At 44.2% G+C, this 21,597-nt stretch overlaps 1 protein-coding gene across 1 annotated transcript in view; it reads right to left on the bottom strand.

The window, feature by feature from the left end:
- OLAH (oleoyl-ACP hydrolase) overlaps positions 1 to 21,597 on the bottom strand; it is a 545,979-nt gene that overhangs the window by 325,047 nt on the left and 199,335 nt on the right. The window contains exon 4 of the mRNA XM_069648395.1: positions 7,942 to 8,041. Within this exon, the coding sequence (XP_069504496.1) occupies positions 7,942 to 8,041 (100 nt within the window). The remainder of the gene's footprint in view (positions 1 to 7,941; positions 8,042 to 21,597) is intronic.

Genomic DNA, 21,597 nt, shown 5'->3' with positions numbered 1-21,597 from the left:
CAGGTCTACCGAATTCAACTTCTGGGGAAGTATCAATTCCACTTGTTTCATGCAGGGATTCCAGCAGATGTTTTATTCTAGATTCTTCTGACACCAGTTCTTCTGGGACTGAAGCTGTCGCATACTCAAGACCAAAAGGTCTTTCCTCTTCAGATGCTTCTGCCTCCTCATAGATTGAGGATAGTGTCTTGAAATAATCTGAACAAGGTTGTGTAATTCTTTCCAAATTTAGAAGGCGTTGTATGGATGCCATTTTTGACACAGAAATTGTCAAAATCCTCGACGACGTCAACAGCTTCGATGAAACTGAACTGCTTCGCAGTCGTCGATGGAATCGACAATGTCAACACCTTTGACAAAATTGTCAAAGTTATTGTCTTGTACGGCGTTGAGGAAGCCAACACACGAGGCGTCAATGGCTTCTCGATGGGGGCGCCGAGGGCGTTGATGCACTCTTTGGCTTTGCCGTATGAGTCAATAGTGATGACTTCTTGTGCGTCACAGAGGCTTTTTCTCGACTCAAGGGTTTTTCATGCTCTCGAGGAGTTTCCCCAGCCAAGGGCGAAGACTCATATCTTCTGTGTTTTCCAGGTGTTTCTCCTGGGGTATTTCCTCCAGGTGTCTTTGAGGGGGGCAAGGCTGCGTTCTCGAACACCTTCAACATACCTTTACGGAATTCCTCCCACTGTGCCGGGGCACTGTGTTTCGTTGGACAAATGACCCTCTCTGGTGAACTGGAGGAGGTGGACGGCGACCTATGGTGCCTTTTTTTTGCTATGTTTCAAAGAGGAAGGAAGATGTCATCCACTTCGAGAACGTGATTGGGAGTGTTTTTTGTGACGAGGAGACGAAGGCCTCGACTCGTCGGAAGTGCGTTTGGATGGGATAATGGACTTTTGAGGCTTACCTCTCTCCAATTTCCCTCTGCGCTCCCTCAAGGCCTTGGCCGTCATTGACATACACTCGTATTCGGAACATGGATGACGAAGGCCTTTACTCGTCGGAAGTGCGTTTGGATGGGATAATGGACTTTTGAGGCTTACCTCTCTCCAATTTCCCTCTGCGCTCCCTCAATGCCCTGCACCAAGGCACCACAGACAGACCCTGTGTGGATCCGTCATGGACATCTTAGCCCCGCAGTCACAGCATTTCTTTAAACCGGACCGAGGCGTAGACAGTCGATGAGGAGGCCATCTCTTCGAAGTTTAGTAGAGATTTTCACAGAACAATCGAAGAATTCCGATGTTCTCACAGAACCGAGCATTGTGCTCCCAAAGCTGTGAAGCACGGAAAAACAGAACTGAGCAACTGACACTGCGCGCACTACTTACACCGGTGATTACGTCTACATCGGAACGGAGGCCTCCGAGGGACATCGACTCGACAGGCATCGATGCACATCACGCTCTACTGGGGAAAAAAAAACATTCCGAAGCAGCAAGCTGGATATTAGGAAATATCAAAGGTAAGGAATATGTGGGAGGACACAATCCATTCGAAAGTATTTGTTACAACAATAGCTTCAGAGCCTCAGCAACACGCCATAAAATATCTTGATGTGCGCTAGTTAAGTTTTATAAACAATGTACACTAACTTCCTTGGATTAGGAAGCCTTGTAGGCCCCTCCCCCCTAGAACTTGGGGGTCACAGGGCAAGTGCCCCTTTTGCCCTTCCATAAAGACGTCACTGGCTATGTAGGGAGATGACGGAAAAGAAGGTGTCGATCGAAACATTGATCAAAAGGGGGAGTGTACTGAAGGTGCTGATTCAGCGTCATCGAGGGGGGGCGCACTTTCCAATTAAGAGAATGAGTGGAATGCACTGGGGAACCTCCTAGGGGGAGGCAAGGGCACTCCAAGAACTGTATTGCTACTTACAATACAGCCTAGAAGGTTATAGGTGAATGGGGATGTTCTGTACATGTCACTGGCACAGGCAATATGTATGCACGGCCAAAGATGGGGTGTGCCTCAGGTAAATAAACCTAGCAGGGATGGCACAGGTTGGGACTCATCCAGGAGGCCCACTCTGAACACATGGCCAGTGCACTACAAGTAAAGGAGGGGGGAACGGAACTCAAGCTGCACGTCTCCAGCAGACCGCAGTTGCTGCGACAACACAGTGTGATGTAATGAAGGTTGGTGAACCAGCCCCACAGCCACTTGTGGGTGCTGGGGAAGTGGACCTGAGCCAGAGAAACACTCACATAGTCTTAATCGCCTTTTGGCAGATGGGTATGGGAGTGGGGAAGCAGAATGGAGTGGTGTTCCTTGAAGAAATAAATCTGAAGGTAAGTTCCGGTGTCCCTGGGAAGTGGCCAGCCTTCAGAGTATCCACCACAGTGTTTGTTATCTAGCAGGCGCTGTGTGAATGACTCCCTTCCCACCAGATCAGGGTGTCTCAAGTGGTGCTGACCAATGGCAGATTAATAAAGGACTAAAGGTCAGCACAAATGTTATTTTACTAATTGCAAACTGTTTGTGGGAGGGGTGAGAAGAAATGTGGCACCACATGGGGAGGAGATGCACTGGGGACTGACCTGGTTGCTCCAAACATATTTTACTAACGTATGTCCAGCTTTAGGGGTACGACGTAGTTTAACCAGTGAGCTTTCTGGGAACCGCAAAGGTGTGAAGTTTTGAAGGGCAACTGTTTCAAAATACTATGAATATTGTATTAACTGCATGAAGCGGATGTTCACCATGTGCCCATGTGTCAGCTCTCGTCAATCAGTTCTGCTCCACTGTTCCGTTTGATTTGTGATCGCCCGGCTGTAATAAACAACATTACTTCTTGCTCAGTGTGTGCTCCTTTTTTGACTAAGATTTATTATGAGAGTTTGGAAGTCTCCTGATACAGAGGTTAGCTAATGGTTGATCCAGGGAGAGTGTTCCAGGATCCCATGAACACATCTGCCTTGTCTATCTGTGGCAAATGGGATAGCATCCTGACCTCAGACTCTTCCTTGCCGCAGTGGTATCGCTCTATATAGTTTTTGGGATATGCTAGGTTACAGCCTAAATGTGGGCTTACTTAGATATTGTAGTCAGTGAGGGACATGGTGGTGACCAGATCAGTGAAGTCTCCGATGTAGGTGGTGTTGGGTTTAGATGGTCTGTAGATGAGATGGAAGAGGACTGTCTGTCGGGGAGAGCGAGAAGTGGCAAGAGAGGACTTTGAAGGAGCCAATGTTGTCAACATCAAGTCTGGTGCAGGGCCACAAGGTCTTGTGGAGGACTGCAAGGCCTCTACCTGTCTTGTTCATCCGCTCCCTGAGTTGGAAGCTGTAGCCGTCGGGGACAAGGACGTCTAGGATGTGGGTGGAGGTGGGGGTCAGCCAGGTCTCAGTGATGGAGATGGCGTCATGGTCGTGTGTAGTGATGAGGTTGGCAATGTCTGCTGCAGTGAACTGAGACCACTGATACCGAAGTAGCTACCGGAGGAAACTCACATGAAACAGGACCAGAATTCAGTAGGCCATGAAGCGCAGGAAAATGGATGCCAGAACCAGCGTCGGGGGCTGAAAGACAAACCATCTGGATGATGTTCGCCACTATTGTTGGAAGGGGCAAGCCCTGCTCGGGTGAGTGTCCAAGGCCACTCCCATGAAGCTACTATTTTTTGTCATCTGGCATAGAACTCTGATCTAGTAATACAACAACAATTAGTTATTTCCTTTGTCTGATTCCTGGATGGGATACTTTTGTTTAATGACACTGAAATTGCTCTCTTTTTCTTTTTTGTCTGACTTTGGCTGTTCTTTTATATTTCGTTTCTTTATCAACAGAATGTAAATATGCATCTTTTCATTGTTAATGTATAATTTGTTTCAGAGTATTAATAAACATTCAATACATTTTTCAGCACTTTTTCTTCTCTTTATGAATAATAATTCCCATTTGAATAAAAAAATGAATAAAAAAAGAAATCACATAACAGATTTTCTCTACAGAGAACAATTTTTTATTGTATTCGAAAAAAAAGGCTGAATGGCAGAACCTTGAACTGGTAGTGGGTGGTCACAGCTACAAACCTCAAGGTCTTCCTGTGCTTGAGATGGATTGGCACTTAGAAGTAGGCCTCCGGAGGTACAGCAACACCAACCAGCCCTGCAGTTCAAGGACCTGATGGATCTGTGTCAAGGTGCCCATCTTTAATTTGTCTTTGTGCACATACTGGTTCAAAAGCCTCAGATCCAAGATGGGACGAGGCCCCGACCTATCTTCAGAACCAGAAAGAAAAGCCAGTGCCAGCCCCTGCCTCGCTCTGAGTGGGTGACCGACTCTGGAGCCCTACAAAAAAAGCTGATGGATCTCCTCTAGTAGGAGAGGGGCCAGAGTGATGAGTAAAAAGGAATGTGGACAGGTGCCATTGAACAAAAAGCAGGCAGTAACCCCGAGTCACGACCTGTTAGGCAAATGCATTGGACGATGTACTATGCCGCTCCTTGACAAACTGATTTCTTACCAACCACCTGGCAGAGGTTTTGTCCCAGGGGACGCTCATGGGACAGTTGTGGGTGCAAATTTCCCTCTCTGTGCTACTGGTGGAAAGTTCCATTTTGCTGTGGGCACCTGACACCTAACACCTAACGAGGTGGGTGTATGAGGCAAAGGAACTAAAACCTCTTTCCCCCCTCAGGGTGGATGATTTAACCTGTTGTGCTGTCAGGCATAGGGATTTAGGCATTGCATTTGAAGTCTGAAATGTCTGGAAAGACTCGTCCACTTTCACCCCATTCAGGTTACACCTGTTAAAGGGCACATCCAGGAGCTTGGTTTGGCGATCAGGGGCGGATCCCAAGGTCCTCACTCATCCCAAGACCAATTGCAAAGCCTGGCATGAGCCTCCTTGCTGTCCTTTACCTGGACAAGAAAGCCTTCCCATATCTCCTTTGCACGCAACTTGTCTGCCGCACTGGAGACGACACTCCACATCCCAAAATGAGTATTTAACCAGGGCGCAAGACACATTAATATCCCTTAAGACAAGGCTGCCTGATACAAACACCTTGCATCCCCAGCCTTCTAGTCTCTTGCTCACCTGTCTGGAGCAAGTGTGGGGAAAGAGATAGTACAGACCGTGACCGGAGGTGACAAAACTATCAAGTAATTTGGCGACTCATGGATGGTGAGAAAGCCCAGATCGACTGAGCCAGATTATGCTTTTTAGCAATGTCCTAGTCCACATCTGGGATTGATGCCAGTTTCTCCCAAATGTTCCCCACAGATGCTGCCTCTGCCGGTTTGAATGGAAGCAGGTTCTCCAGCAGAGGACCCTCATCTAAAATGTCGGTCAGCTCATATTGGACTTTGGGCTTGGAAGGTGCTGGCAAACAGACTTTTCACTAAAAAGGTCACGATTCTCTCGATAGAGGTGTGGGGTCTACCCAGAGTCCATGCTGGAGGCATATCCAGCTACAGGGAAGCAGCCAGACAGTCTGGCCTCCTGCAGGACTGCTGTCAACACCAACAGATCCTCTGCCTCACCACAGAACTCCTCTGCGAAGTTCAACCCAACCCTTCTAGTAAAGGGTTCCAACCCCAAAAGGGATATGGTCCACATCTTCATCAAGGTCAGACATCTTCGAGAGAAACGTGCTCCTTGGAAGCAGGGTGTACTCCTGTGAGGTTGTGGCATCACCGCAAGGGTGAGGGGGATACAGGTCAAGGGTTTATTGAATGAAAATAGAGCCACACAGCACCAGGATGGAGCATTGTCCACTGAAGCCGGGGCAGAGTCTGCAGGTGTGTGGTCATAGTCCAGAGTAGATCCTCTGCCAGCTACATCGGGCGCATTGGGTCTTATGGATGCAGCCACTGCTTTGGCAAATATTTCCGAAATTGCATGCTGTGATGTATCCCAATCCTGCATAGTAGAGGGTTAAGTAGGGAACGGTACCGGAGACTGAGAGGTGTAGTCGTCTGAAAAGGACAAGGAGGAGTGATGGCTGGATAAGTGGATGAGAGGTTTGTGGAGCAGGACCACTTCCTGTGCTGCTGCTTCTTAGCTTTTTGGGCTGGGATATGTTCTGTGTCTGGAGACTTGGAGAGGGCTATAGTTTCACGCTTGTGGCAGTAGGTAAAAGGATTAGCGCACATTCCCCAATACCCCAAGGATCTTTGCATGTATCGATTGATATTAACTGCAATAATAACCCCTGGAGGTGAAAACATTTCAAAAGGTTAACTGGCGCTCGAGATAAAATATTAAGTATGAGGTATCTGTGGGAGGTACAAATCCATTAGAACAATGTTTTAGGTGTTTGCTACAAGGCACAGGGGACAACCATGTTCTGACAGACTATCAAGAACAACAAATAAAGAAAGTGGCTTTTTAGTACAGCTGGTCCACTCGGCGACTCTAAAATCACCAATTGAACATGATCACTGTAATTTTACAGTTATAAGGAAAGGACTTGAATACAATTGTTGTGCATCAAAGTACGAGATAATGTTGCAGTTCTCTGGAAAGACGGTATAAAGCCTAACCCGTCAATTCAAAGTGAAAAAAGAGAAAATAACTCCAGGATTCTGCGCCAATTAATGACATACAAAGGAATTTTAACTGCTTTAGTCCGTCAAGGTGCCCTTTAAGTGATAACAGGTGTTTCGGTTCGACAGAGCCTCTCTCAAATCTGGGCTAATAATCACAATCATCAGTGCCAATTTCAAGATACATTTTTTTCTCTTTCCATAATAGTATTCTTAATGCCTGAGATTGATCCCACAATTCTTTCCGTAATGCAGAGAGATCACTTGCGTCGGCTACATTGGTCGCGAGTGATCTTTCGGCATCACGGAAAGAATTGTGGGATCAATCCCAGGCATTAAGAATACTATTATGGAAAGAGAAAATTCTTTTACTTGAAATTGGCACTGTTGATTGTGATTATTAGCCCAGATTTGAGAAAGGCTCTGCCGAGCCGAAACACGTGTTATCACTTAAAGGGCACCTTGACGGAATAAAGCAGTTAAAATTCCTTTGTATATGTAGAACAAAAGTTATGGAAGGAGTCAAATACATTTGTATGTAAACTGTTGTAAAGATGATGGTTTTCTCAGATGAAGGGTAAACAGTCTACACTTGGATTTGCTTTTCAGATACTATATTATGTTGTCAAAACCATTTGTCTTTGGAAATCTGAAAACAGCAAGGTTTACACTACCCTAGTTGGCAGGACTCATATTATGAGCTTGGAATAAAATGAGGTGGCGATATGCTCTCTACTAAGATTGAAACCAGTGATCTCCGGAGCCAATACAGGCAGCCACTACAGTGAAGGGGTGTAACTGCCACAAATTAGGCAAAAACCAAACAAAAGAAAACCGAGAGTAAAAATACTCCTAACAAAGAAGGACGTGAAGGATATATAGAAGCCTGCCCCCTGCCCAACAGATGAGACATCAAGCATACAAGCAAAGCATGGAAGCCAGACTGCTTTCTACAATTATTACTGACTCATCTGAAACATTATTTATATCTGCATTAATTACTTGATGCAAAAAAGTATAGATTACATAAAGTTGTCAGTCTCAGAGTGAACACATTTCTACTCACCTAACAAATGACCCCATTAGCTACGGAAATTATATGTTGTACTCCTTAAAAAAAAATGTACTGCCATTTTACAAAAAATAGGGAGTAAAATGCTTCAAAATATTATAGGAAGTTCTGCTTACAGGACACAATTCGCATACACGAACTAACCTATAGTTACTATGTAGTGAATCACACCATGCAGTCCTTTCCTGAAACTGTGAGAAAGTTTGCTCTTGGGTTCTCACAGACCTACTATATCTTAGTGATCTGTTCAGAAGTCACGTGTACTTTACACTATGGCTAATGCTGTGTTTAAATTAGTACACTTTATAGGAATGCTGAGTAGGGCAGGCCAATTTGGTCATGACATAACATGTTCATAAGAAAATGTCACTTACATGAGGGGCCGGGGCACCGGATACAAAAAGATGGGTTGGTTCCAAACCATGATTTTCTTTCAGCTTGTGAGCAACAGCAAAGGAAATCAGTGATCCAAAGCTGAAAGAAAAAATAGATAGGTGTGATAATCTAGTAACATGTGACATCCTAATTCACAGCACCCATGCACAACAAAACCTATTCCTAGCTTTAGTAGCGCCAGTTATTTTGGTCGATGGGTACCAGCGCATGTGTTCACTCCTCCCCCCCCCCCTACTTGTGGGAATCCCGCCACTGCATGTCGAAGACCAGAACCTACATATTTAATGATTAAAGACTATAAATGAATTAAAGTTGTCCATCCACATGTGCAATTCCCTCCTGAACTCACCTGCTCCCTTTAACACTGCTCTATCCCTCTCCATCAATTAGGAAAATAACCTATCTTGTAGTTTACATTATTTTCAACAACAGCCCCGAAAGCCAGCATTCATAAAGCTTTTCAATAGAAGCATTTCAGGTTTAGTTTAACAGAGTTTTCTTGTGTTCCTTATATTAAAAGGGATGGCCTTTGCCACTCATTCCCACATTCAAAGGATGCACATGTTATGGGTTGCAGCACCCATACGTCCCTCACAGTATGGGCACCTTCAACCTGACAACACACAACAGTATGGCTTCTCACCTACCTTGCAAAATGAGGACCCATTCAGTTACTGGGGAAATGGTAAACACATGCTAAACTCTGGATATTACTTTTAGTTCATATGTATTTGGGATGGTCTGGGTGTTGGTTAAGGCCAGGGGGACCAAAGAGACTAATGCCTTTGAAGTTCTAGGCCCTACACCTGTCAATGAAAAGAAAGGGAGGTAAGCCAAATTAATGTATTTGCACAACAACCAGTGAATCTTGCAAATATCCGAAAAAGTCCATTCTATTCTCCAATTACCACCTATGAAGACCAGATGTCTAATTAATTAAGCTAACATCCCACATTCAAACTGATTCATGTTCAGTTTTGTAAACACGCGCGTTATGTGTTTGATCTTGTATTATCCTTCTTTAGACAGTGTTTATTTCCAAATAACAAAAGTTGCAATGTCTAAAAGAGCCCCAAAGCTGGATAATGTTGCACAACATAACACACTACAAAGTCTCCATAGTTTACTGTTTATGATGGCAATTGCCTGTACCCAAATCTCGTGGCATACCTTTGTCGTAGAAGCTTGGGGGTTGAGAGAAGAGAAGTTCAGTCTGCTTCTACTGCACTCTAAAATAGGTTAGTCCAAGAACTGTTCCTCCCTGCTTTTTAACGTAGATATGTGTAAAGTGTGCAAAAGATTGAACAGGCATCAGATTAATGTATCCAAGTAGTTGCACAAGTTACAGTAGCTATACAATAAAAAAGTTAAGAGTGAAACGGTACTTTCATTTTTTATCAAGGAAAATCACGTCTCCTAGGTGCTTGTGTGCACTAGAATGACTATTAAAGGTTTACGTAAGAAATATACATTAGGCAATAGAGCATCGCAAATGGTGGATTATCTATGTGCTAACCACAAAAACGCAAACATGTACAGTTGTATTTTGAAGTTGTAGCAAATCTAAGGAGCTGCCAAGTGTGGGATTGGAGTCAAACACTCACCCGTTGGTGTTCCATGAACTAATCTTTCAACTTATAGCATTTTAAAGGAGGAGTGTAGAACTTTCCCCTTCTGTGGTATTAGGCAGAAGGACTCGTGGGAAGTGGGCATAGTGCAAGGAGCGGTGTAAGCAAATGGTTTTGAGGATCGGAATGTGTTGGTGGAATACACACGTGGAGTTGCCCAAGCATTCAGGCGGAATGCCAAAGGGATCATCATCTTCCAGTCCACCTTCACACAGTCACAAAGCATAAGCGAAGTACATGTGTTTGCCGTTAGTGCAAAAAGGTAAATGTCACAAAAGGTGCAACTGCCCACTCAGTGTTTCCAGGATTGAGTGTACTCTTGTGAGGAGTGGCAAGGTCACCACATTTGTGATCTGCAGAAAAGGAATCAGGTAATGGGTTTGTGAGCAAGGAGGCGCTTCCAAAGACTCACTGCTAATATAAACCTGAAGTGCTAGGCACCTTTAAGAGAAAGAAGTGGTTGTTCCTAAAATTTAGGAACTCCCGTCCCCTGCACACCATCTGGTATCTGCGGAGCAGATCAATAATTGTCTAGTATTGTGTATTGCTAAATTTCATAACATTTTTTTTCAATTGACAGTTGAATAGATGGAGCAATCAGAGAAATAATAAGTTCACCAAACTTATATAGACAACAATATCTCTGAGCCCGATGCGTTTCGAGTAAAAACTCTTCTTCAGGGTCAAAAATCATATTTCACAATCAATTTCTAGAAAAAGATAGAGAAAGATATAACTTAATTATTAACCATGTAATTAAATTATTGATGAAAACATTAAAAAAAAACATTTCCAAAAAACATTTCAAAACATTTAAAAAAGAACAATTCAAAAGAAATATTCAATCATAAGTCTAATTTAGAATATCTGAAAAAGGGGGCTGGGATAGTACCTAGTAACCCTGTTTATTCTGAGTGAAAAACATTAGTCAGATCAATAGTCATTCAAAAAGTATTATGAAGAAAGAAGTGTCATTTCTCAACTGAACGTGAAGTCAGCTATCTAATTGTCTCAGAGATGAATCAAGAATAAACTCTGCAGTTTTAGATATATAAAAAAATAGGTGTAACATGTAACTTACCAACTATGGGATAAGCATAGTTGAAGCATGCACGATGTCCAGAAGATGGCAAGTGTTTAAGAGAGGAAGCGTATGCGTCCGCACTGTATAAATAATATGTAAAATATGAAAAAGTAAGCAATACACTAAGTGTCGATAGAGAAAGATAACGGTGTTAAATCCACACTTACATAGAAATCTGTATAAGTTCCAGCGAGCAGTCCGTTGACAGAGTCAGACGAATGCAGGCGGTACGTGCTAGTCAATTGTTCTACATAGAAAAAGAGTGCAAGAGAGAGTAAGTAGTTATAGGAAGGGTCCGGGGGACACAGGTGTCCATCGACCAAGAGAGCACTTACTTTGGAATGTGTCAGTACTTCAACGGGTAGATCATGGCGAACCTCATCCCGAGCAAGCGGATGGGGTTTGTTCATGATGCTGCTCTTAAATACTGTCTGAGACGATGACGTACGATTGGGCATGCGTGGTAGCGATGGACCGCTGCGCATGCGTTCTAACGAAGCAGTAAGTAATTGGTGCGCGTCATGGGTCTGACGACACAGCACAGCCGGCGTCAGACTCATATGTAAACAAAAGAAGTCACGCATGCGCGAGAACGACGGCATGAATGCCTGAGAAAAAAGGAACTTTGAATTGCAATTAATGCAGAGTAGATGTAGACATGAAGATATATATAATAGAGTGATGGAAATAAGAATTAACCATGATGGGAGTTGTTAGCTAGGTAGGTAAAAGAGTGATTCACGTGGTGGGTAGGTCAGACCGTCCTTTGTCAGTTAGTAACACAGTGAGCAAAAACAACGGATTGTTCTAAAATAAACAATCGACCAATTTAGACAGTGTGATATTCATTTGGTGGAACTTCATGTTAAGATAAACAAGTAAATGACAATGCACATCGAGACATAAATGTAGCGCTTTTTTCAAAAAAGACATATTTCAACCATTCAACAACCCAAATATGGGGTATTTTAACTATTCAATCCATATAATCACATTTTCTGAACACACACATCTCCGCATGTCAATATAATATGCATAAGATAACTAATTTTAGAGGTTACTAATGCTGCACAATATGAAAATTGTGGTCTACCTAGATGTGAATAATATGCAGTAGTGAAAAGAAGGAATTGGGATGGGTGATCTGATCTTCATAAAAAGGGGCCAGGATAGTAGTCCTCATTCATGCCTAGTGGGGCAAGTGAGTCAAGACAATGTATCCAGTAGAGATCACGCTTTGATAACAGTTTTTGTAAGTCCCCTCCTCTCGGGAGTGGGTGTATGACTTCCGAGTATCACCATTCTCATGTGTGCCACTGTATGCTGATGGTCTCTGAAATGTCTGTATACAGGAGATTTGGTATTCTTAGTACGGATATTTGACTTGTGCTCAGTCCAACGTTCTTTGGCTTTCCCGGTTGATTTCCCTACGTAATATTTCCCACAGGGCATAAATAACATTTTTTGAATCACAGGTAGCAAAGTGTTTTAGTAGAATTTTCTTCCCAGTGTTACCATGTCAGATGTGGTCTCCTTTTATTATATTAGAACAATGTTGGCAATTCAAGCATGGATAGGTGCCCCTTTTAGGTTTGGACAAGAAAGTTTGGTTATTTATTTTCTGTTTTTCAGCTCTAATCAGTTAGTCACGAAAGTTCTTCCCCCTCTTATAATACGCCAGCATCGGTGGTTCAGGGAAAAGTCGATTCAGTTGTGGGTCCGTTTTGATTATGTCCCAATTTTTGTGGATTATTCGTTTGACCTGAAAACACTGACTAGAGTAATTTAGTGAGTGTCTCAAACTCCTTTTTTCAATTTTGATCTTTGGGTCCAATAGGTCTTCGCGACTTTGTATTTCTGTTGTTCGTATTGCTTTATTGATTAGATCGTCCAGAAAGTTTCTGTCTTTGAACCTGGATTTCATAATGGAATATTCGTCTTGTAGTCTGTCAGCCTCTGATGTTATTCGCTTGACCCTGAGGAGTTGACTGTACGGTAAGTTTTCTTTTAAATGTTTCGAATGAAAACTTTGAAAATGTAAAGTACTATTCACATCTGAGGGTTTCCTGTATATTTGTGTTCCAAGTCCTGTATTCGTTATTCCAATAGTAACATCCAAGAAGTTAATATTTGGTTTACCAATGTCCATTGTAAACTGAATTCTGTTGTTGCATTTAATAAGGTATTCCCAAAAGATATTCAGTTCATCCTCAGTGCCTCTCCAAAATCTAAAAATGTCATCGATATATCTACACCAACTTTTGATCTTATCTTTCCATCTGGGTTCAATACACAATACTAGAAAATTAATGATCTGCTCCGCAGATACCAGATAGTGTGCAGGGGACGGGAGTTCCTAAATTTTAGGAACAACCACTTCTTTCTCCTATTTCTTTCAACCTAATTGCCAAGGTTGAGCTTTGTACCCCCGCACCTCAAATTATTCTTAATTTTACTAAAATCACTTCAAAAATACTTTAACATTTCCCTTTTCAAACTACTGTTGTGCCTTGTGTTCTTGCCCTTGTCCTTAGTGCTGGGCACCTTTGACATGTTTTCCATTACTTCCTGAAGGGCTTTTTTTAAAGTCTTCACAAGTATCCCCATAGCTGCGTCTACAAAAACAGAGGCTTGAAATTTACAACACGGATGTCAATAGGTCTAATTCGCATGTTACCAAAAGACGTTCATGTAGGAGACAAATGGAGAAACCCTAAATATTTTGTAAAGATGGAGATCGCATAAACTAGACTTTGCGAGTCTACTTTCTTGCTGAATGCACACAATAGTTATAACAACCAAATTCCACACAACCAGTCATGTCGTCAAAAGTTCATTCCGAAATGGAAGCAGTTCTGTAAGTAATTAGAATTGCTTAATGATATTGCGTAATTTGTCCCACGTTATAATCCAAAACTACTGCAACTGGTTTAACTCTGTTCTGAGAGGAAAACAGCAGGAAATCAGAGGCTTTGGACAGTGCTTACAGGTCTGGCCCAAAATAATGTCTCTTAATTTTCAAGCAAAGAGCCACTACATTTTTAAATCCAAGAAGTTTGCCTTTTGCCAGGAAGTATTTTTATTTGCTTTTTATATAGCTTGGGAGTACCAAAGCGCTATACATGCATTAGCAAGAACAAGATGGGTACATTTTCAAGACAATCCCAGAGTGGTGGTTATTCGAGGACAGTGGATCCTAAATCTCTCCCATGGAGGAGGAAGAGAATTAATTCAGTTTCTGTGGATTCATTTCACCCAAGTGTACGGAGAATCTAGATTTAGAATCTAAAGGATCACAAAGACACAGCAAATTCAAATAGATAGATACTCGAGGTAAAGGTAAACACGAACCCCCAGTACCTGAAGGCTGTAACCACATTTTAATGGCAATGCTTCGAGATGCTTGAGGTCAAATGGAGTGGTCTTGCAATTGTGGTGGCAACAGCGTTTCCTGAATCAAATTATTTCTTCATGCGCCACCAGAATCCAGAATCGGAAAAAGCAGAGAAAAGCCAGCAGTTGCAAAGTTGCCAGAAGGTATTCAACAGTGACTCCTTTGTACTTATCTAGAAGAAAGGATTTTTCAGGCAGGAGAGGATTAGCATGTGGACAAGGCCTCTGGTTTACTTTTTTGGGAGTGTAAACTCCAGATGGTAAGCACCTGACCGTCCTAATGCAAATGGTTGACTCGAAGAGCATTTTAGACAGAGAAGAGAGTCCATCAATGGCCTAGACTTTCTGTCATCCTGCATGCATAGTTTTAAATTGGAACACACCCTGTATAGACTACTAAGCATGTCACATAAGTATTCCTGAGTTTTAGCACTGCGAGTAAAATCTGGGCACACTGCCTAGAAGCGCAGAAGAAGGCAAAAAGGCACTCATGCACTGCAACTTCTAGTGTCAAACATTACCCTGGCATGCCATTGGCTAGCAAAGAGCATCTGTATCATCATTGCGTATTAATGTAGCTAATCTGCAGACCCAAACCAAGTGACAAAAAAGATGCAATAGAAAACATTTATTTATTTAATTCTAACAATTTTTCCAATGACGAAAACACAAACAATACTCTTCACATTCCACTAAATTTCTATTGATAAGTGAACACCCAGTAACCAACCTGTACCACCTGTCGCTGCCCAAAAATAATCCCCTAAACCCTCCTCAATTTAAACATTACCGCATCAAAAGCAGCAGTATATAGAACCCAAAACCTCATATCGATCTATAAAAGACCTTCAGAGTTAGGATTAATGTAAATACCCTCAGAGGCTTAATAACCCTAGCTGTTCTACACTGTGGCAGTTGGCCAAGAATGGTATCTTCTCCCAGTGTGGCAACTGGCTCCTTTCCTCCTCCAATTATTTAACAGCGTCATACTTTTTCTTTTTGTTTAATGTTTTTATTGCATGAACAGTACAATCATACAGGTGTCAATTAGTATCGGCTGTGCATGTGCCCACACCGCTCTGCTACTTCATCACCGCCATGCCAAGTCATATTGCATGTTATTTCAATGTCCACCTACTGTGGAGTGTCTATGCAGTCTATGGGTTAGGTCCGCCAATGCCCCCCCTGCCAGTACCCTACCCAGTCCCGTTTCCCATACTCCGCCCTAACCCATCATTGACAAACCTAGTCTGTGTTGGCGCATTCCAAGCTTCCACCCCCACGCTTGTTTCATGCATTCCCCATCAATACGCTCTGAGCCACACATCGGTCTGCGCCAGTGACCATCTTTTCAGGTCTCCCCAATAGGATTCGAGGTTGGACCCTCCACTATCTTCCATGCCATTGCAATTCAGTGTTTTGCCAATATGCAGATCCGGTCTTTTATTTTAGAGTGACGTACACCGGGAGCCAAGCTACCATTTGAAAACCTCCTCTGGTCACCCTGTCCGTCACTCCTACCCAAAATTTCAGAATCACTGGGCATGTCCAGAACATGTGCATCTTATCTGCTCCTCCCTGTGAGCATCTCAGGCAGGTGCGGTCTTCCTCTCCAACAATACGAGATATTCTTGTGGGGTCAGTTATGCCATATGCGTGACATACAGTTGGGTCATCCTGAACCCAGCATTCCTAGAGACAAGTTTAGTGTACCGCAGGGCCCTCTTCCATTCGTAGTCTATGAAGACTCTCCCCACGTCTGTCACCCAGTCCCCTCGTACCTTTATTTGTGTTGTGGCTAGGCAATTCAGGAACAAGTCATGTAGCCTAGAGACCATGTGTCACCCCCTCTGCCACATCTACATGGTATCTAACGTTGCATTAGTCACAATTTAGTCCTGTGGGCCTAGCCATCTCTCCTCCATCCTCCTAACCATGCCTACATGTAATAAAAATTGTCCTTTCGTTATACCATATTCACGCACTGGGGACTGGAAGTCCTGTATTTTGCCCTCTCTCAGCAAGTCCCCCACCGTGGCTATTCCCTTGTTCTCCCAGAGTGTCCTGTACTGCACTACGACCACCTGCTGTACTCCTATAACTCTGGTTATGGTGACATTTTCAGAGCAGGATTCAGTCTCCCCAAGTGCTTCTAGGCCATACGCCATATGTCTCTTCCCAATTGTAGCAATCCCTAAGATCTTCCCAAGGGCAATTCCCTCACCCATAGAATTTCCTTCAAATAATATATCTTTATCCTCAGTTGCAATAACAGGGTGTCTTGCATAACCTCGTCCCCCAGACAGTGCACTGTAAATTATTTAACAGATTCATACTTGGTCCAAAAAGAGGCCCATTCTTTTTGTACGTCATTAGGCAGTTGGTTGTGCTAATTTGTCAACACCTCCATAAGACAGTTTTTTTTTTTTAATCTTTATTTTAAGACAGACAAGTGCATTACAGATACATGGCATGTATTGGGGTGTACATATTGAACATACAAAGATTATTCCATGTTGTATCAGAGTCTGCTTGCATTTGTTATCGAGGTAGTTATTTTACTGGCAGTACCGGTTGAATCACTATCCAACGTGTCGAGGGATGTCTCAGGAATCTCCTCAGAGGAGCCCATATATCTTTTGATCTGCAGGTGGACACAACAGTTTGGACATATGATTCTTCGGGTTTCCTGTACGTATATTAATTCCTTTAGCCAGGCCTGCCGGGTGGGAGGGGCCCGTGACCTTCATGTACGTAGGATGCATCTTTTAGCGACCACCTCCCATACTGCGGCAAATCGTCTTGTTATGATGGGACGTTCCCAATGTCACCAAATAGATATTTCAATGGAGACGCTGTGATTTGGAGGCCTATGTCGTCACTCACTGTTTCCGCCACCTCGCTCCAAAATCGCTTGATCGGGGGACAGTTCCAGTACATATGATAGGAGTTCGCTCTATGGGCTTTACATTTTGGACATCCTGGCTTTAGCGAGGGGTTGAATTTGGCAATTTTACCAGGTGTAATATGCAGATGATTCAGTATCTTAAATTTAATCAGTCTAAAATTGGTGCATAATGAAACAGATTTAGTGAATTGGCAGTATTTCGCCCATTGGGCCTCCTCGATACAGATACCCAGATCTCTCTCGCATTTGGCTTTCGCTGTGTTCTTGGAGGGGGTATGTCGTTGGGCTACTGCATAGGGGGTAGAGATTCCTGGTGTCATAATATCTAATTGGTGGTCTAATAAGAATTGGTGGAGATTCCGGAAAGGAGGGACATTTCTTCTTGCAGGCTGACATTAGCCTATAGTATTGAAGTGACATGACCAGCCCGGCTCCCACTTTCACCTGGACTACCCCCAGAGAAGCACATTTTCCATCCGGAGGTCTCCCACCCGCATCTTTCCTGGGTCCCATCTTTTCTGGAGGGCCGTACCAATGGTGGGCTCGAGATTCGGGAAATGCCATACCGTGGTGTGTGGCCAGTATGGGTTGTCACATCCCACCCTGTCTAGAAGATCAGACCAGGCCTGCACCGTAGTGCCCACCAGATCGATCTCTCCTTGGACGCTCAACGTCCTTGCGAAGGGCATTGCTCGTAGGCTCAGCGAGGCCGCCGCAAACTTTTCAGCCTGTATATGTGCATATGATTCCATGAACTCAGACCAATATTTTGCGAAGTGAGCATGGGCTGCCTGAAAGTACAGTAGGAAATTCGGGGCACCAAGACCCCAGTTTCGTACCTCTCGCTCATCTTGGACCATTGGAGCCTCACGGTTTCCCCACCCCATACAAAGTTTAATGCCATTCTCTGTAGTTTTTGAAAGAACAGTCTGCCTGGCCAAATTGGGATGTTACAGAACAGGTACAATAACTTTGGTACTACCACCATTTTGATTGAACGGTGCGATTCACCCATATAGTGATATCAGAAGTTTATCCCATACCTTAAGTTTATGTTCTAGGAGTACTAAATAGGGTTCATAGTTGTTAGTATACAGGTTTTGTCTATAGCCATTATGATTCCTAAATATCTGGCAGAGGTGGGTGACCATTTGAATTGTGCGGTGGCCAGGGATTGCACTGTGGAGTGTGTGAGAGGAATTATTTCTGATTTAGCCTGATTGACTGGGTACCCTGAGTATTTAGCAAAGGTCGTGACCTCCTGCATCACCGTTGGTAGATTGACTTCGGGGTCCCTGATATATAACATTGTATCATCAGCGTAGAGTGAAACAAACTGGGGAGGTCCGCTAATACGAATGCTCCTCTGTGCGTGTTCATGTCCCAGCTTAGCTGCCATGCCCTCTATGGTAAGTGAACATATCAGAGGGGATAGCTGGCAGCCTTGTCTGGTACCTCTCCCTAGTGCAAAGCTTGGTGATAGGGATTTGTTTGTTCTGACCATTGCCCTGGGATCGGTGTATAGGATGTGTATATTTATCTAGTAAATACTGGGTCAAACCACATTTATCTAGTATGGCATACATATAGTTCCAGGATACAGAGTCGAATGCTTTTTATGCATCTCGGGTGACTGCAATGGTCTTGGCTTTTGGGTCAAATTGTGAAGTGATGGCGAAGAACCTCCTGAGGTTCAACGCAGTGGATCTCTTGGGGATGAATCCCGACTGATCTGGGTGAATTAAGTTATTCATATATTTTATAAGACGATTTGCAATAGCCTTGGCATATATCTTTGCGTCCGAATTGATTAGGGATAGGGGACGGTAAGACGTGGGATCTTGAGGTGGTTTGTGAGGCTTGAGGAGTATGGTTAAAATTGCTTCCTTCATGGTGTTTGGCAGTGACCCCCCTTCCTAAAGCCTCCTCCCAGACTTCCAATAGTTTAGGGGACAGTTTGGTTTGAAATGTTTTGTATAGATCGAGTGGGATACCATGGGATCCCCTGTTCTGCTTTGATGAGATTAGCAAGCGTTCGGCTAGCTTTATTCCCCTCGCCACATTTCCTGGCCCTCATGGGTTGTGTTGCGCAATACAATTCCCGTTCAGCTAGTGACCTAAAATTTGTCAGTTGGTCTGAGATTTCTTCCAGCAGGGCTTCGCTGTGACATAGGGCGTGTGCGTTTTCCTGGTCTCTCAGTGTTCGTTCGGAGTGGTCTAGTTCCTTCCTTCTTACTTTCAGCGTTCCATATGTCCATGCCATCAATTGCCCACGCAGCCATACCTTGAAGGCCTCCCAAATCGTCGCCTTGGACTTGATAGAGCCCGAGTTGCGTTCATGGAAGTCTGTTATTTCCGTTCTGAGAGGTTATATCAATGTGTCGACCCTCGGTAATGCTGGGGTCATCCTCCAGTATATTCTACAGTGGATGGTGTCAATTCGAGGAGCAGCGGGGAGTGGTCTGACATTGTGTGAGGATATATCTTGCAGGTGCTCACTTCTGAAATGAGGTCCGTGGTGCATAACCAGCAGTCTATGCGTAAGCAGGAGCCATGTACAGTGGAGTAGAAAGTATATTCCCTCTCGTGTGGATGCAGTTCTCTACATGCATCTGCAAGGGGAAGTGTAGATATAGCCTGGAGTATTGTTAGGGCTAATTTGGAGTGGATCCTGTTGCCGCCTGAAGTTCGATCGAGGGACAGGTCTAGGATAGTATTCAGATCGCCACCCCATAGTACGTTGGCTTGGCCTGTTGGGGTTACAAGTGCGAGGATCTTTAGGTAGAAGCATGGGGAGTCAGTATTTGGGCTGTAGGTATTAATTATAATCGTTTCTTTGTTGTGGAGTGTACCCCAGATGATTATGTAGCGAAACCTCTTAGTCTATTTTGGACCTGGTTAGTTGAAAGTTAGTTTGTTTGTGCACCACTGTGAGCACTCCCCTGGCTTGGGTAGAATAGTTTGTGGCAGCTTTCATGGGGCCCCAGGTTAGGGCGAATGCATCAGTCACTTTCTTTGTTGCATGGGTCTCTTGTAGCAGAAGGATGTCAATTTTGTGCCTATTTGCGTAACTCTAGCCTTGATTGGATGCGCAAGGGCTCTAATATTCCACGTTAGGAGTCTTACCCCCTGCGATTTCCTCAGTGTGGCCATTGGTGATAGTTTGTCCCTTTGATCACGGTCCAGTACATCGGGCGGATGTAGTGTGGTCTGTGCACCTGTCTGTTTTTTTAATTGCTGTCAACTTGTCTGTACTCCTATTGCCTCAGATTATGAGCCGGCGGCGTGTGCTTTTTGTTTGAATGTCAGTGTGTGGTTTTCCCTCTTTTATATTAAGGCAACAGGCCTTAACTCCCCCCTTCGCCCCTCCTTCACTATCCCCCCAACTGGACAGTGTAATCCCTTTAAACATTTTCAACCTTTGAAACATTGGGTGGCTCGTTGTGGGCGCCACCAATCTAACTGAAACAGACCGACCCAAGGGTCGTTGTGCAGCTTGGTAGTAGAGCGGGATTTGACTTGATTAGTGAAGTACCTTTGGTCTTATTGGTGCAATCAAGTGTTGGAGCCAGTTGGGTGTTTGCCTTTGTCTGGTGGCAGTGGGATATTGTGTTTGATATAGCTCATGGCCTCCTCAGGGGTATCAAAGAAATGTGTCTTGCCGGAGAACTGTAGGCGGAGCTTGGCGGGGAAGAGCATAGCATTTGGTATTGAGTGTGCCCTGAGTGCTCTCTTCGCCTGATCGAATGACCATCAGGCCACCTGCACTCCGTTGGAGAAGTCGGGGTATATATGAAGCCTTGTAGAGGCATATGTTAGTGTCCTCTTCTCTCTGGACAGTCTCAGAATTTGGTCTCTATCGCGTTAATTGAGGAGGCGGGTTATTACTGTCCGTGGCGGGGCTTCGGGGGAGGAGCAAGTGACCTGTGGACTCTCTCGATCAGGAATTGCTGGGAGAACTGTGCCTCTGGGAAGACGGCCCGGATCACTCCCTCAAGGAAGATCTCCATTGTGACATTGAGGGGTTTTTCCGCCAGTCCGACGACCCTGATGTTGTTCCGTTGCGATCTCTATTCCAGGTCGTCGCACTTGATCTGGATTAGTTTCAGGTTTCTCTTGATCTCCTCAATTACCTTTGCCATGCTTGGACGAATTGTCTTCCAGTTCCCCTATCCTGGTTTCCGCTTCGGTAACCCTGGTGTTTACCTGCTGTATGTCCGATTTGATGGAGGAAATCGTTCTTCCGATGTCGTCCAATCTGCTGTTGACCGCAGCAAAACCATCCTGGAGTGCTGCCATTTAGGGGTCCGAGGAATTAGCAGTGGGCGTCTGGTCACATGTGGTTGACGCTTGTGCAAACTCTTTTCTCGTCTCCTCCATGTTCGAGCAAGTGTAAGCGTCCATGGGGCCCTTTCTGCCACTCTTGTTACCCCTGGGCATATCTTCTTTGGGGGGTCAGAGCAGCAGGCCTTGCGTTCTTCTGCCGCGGTTTAAATATAGACCCCACTCGCAGGGGGGTGTTGTAGTGCGCGGCCCACTGTTTGACCATCAAGGGGTTCGGGTGGGCTTCAAGAGTAGCAGAATTCTCTAGGCGTGTTGGTCTCTGGTCTTCTCCAGGTAA

The sequence above is a fragment of the Ambystoma mexicanum genome, chromosome 2q (genome assembly GCF_040938575.1).
Source record: "Ambystoma mexicanum isolate Mex_15411 chromosome 2q, UKY_AmexF1_1, whole genome shotgun sequence".
NCBI classification, from domain to species: domain Eukaryota; kingdom Metazoa; phylum Chordata; class Amphibia; order Caudata; family Ambystomatidae; genus Ambystoma; species Ambystoma mexicanum.
Note: the sequence above shows the minus strand (reverse complement) of the source record. Positions and strands in the feature narration are given on the sequence as shown.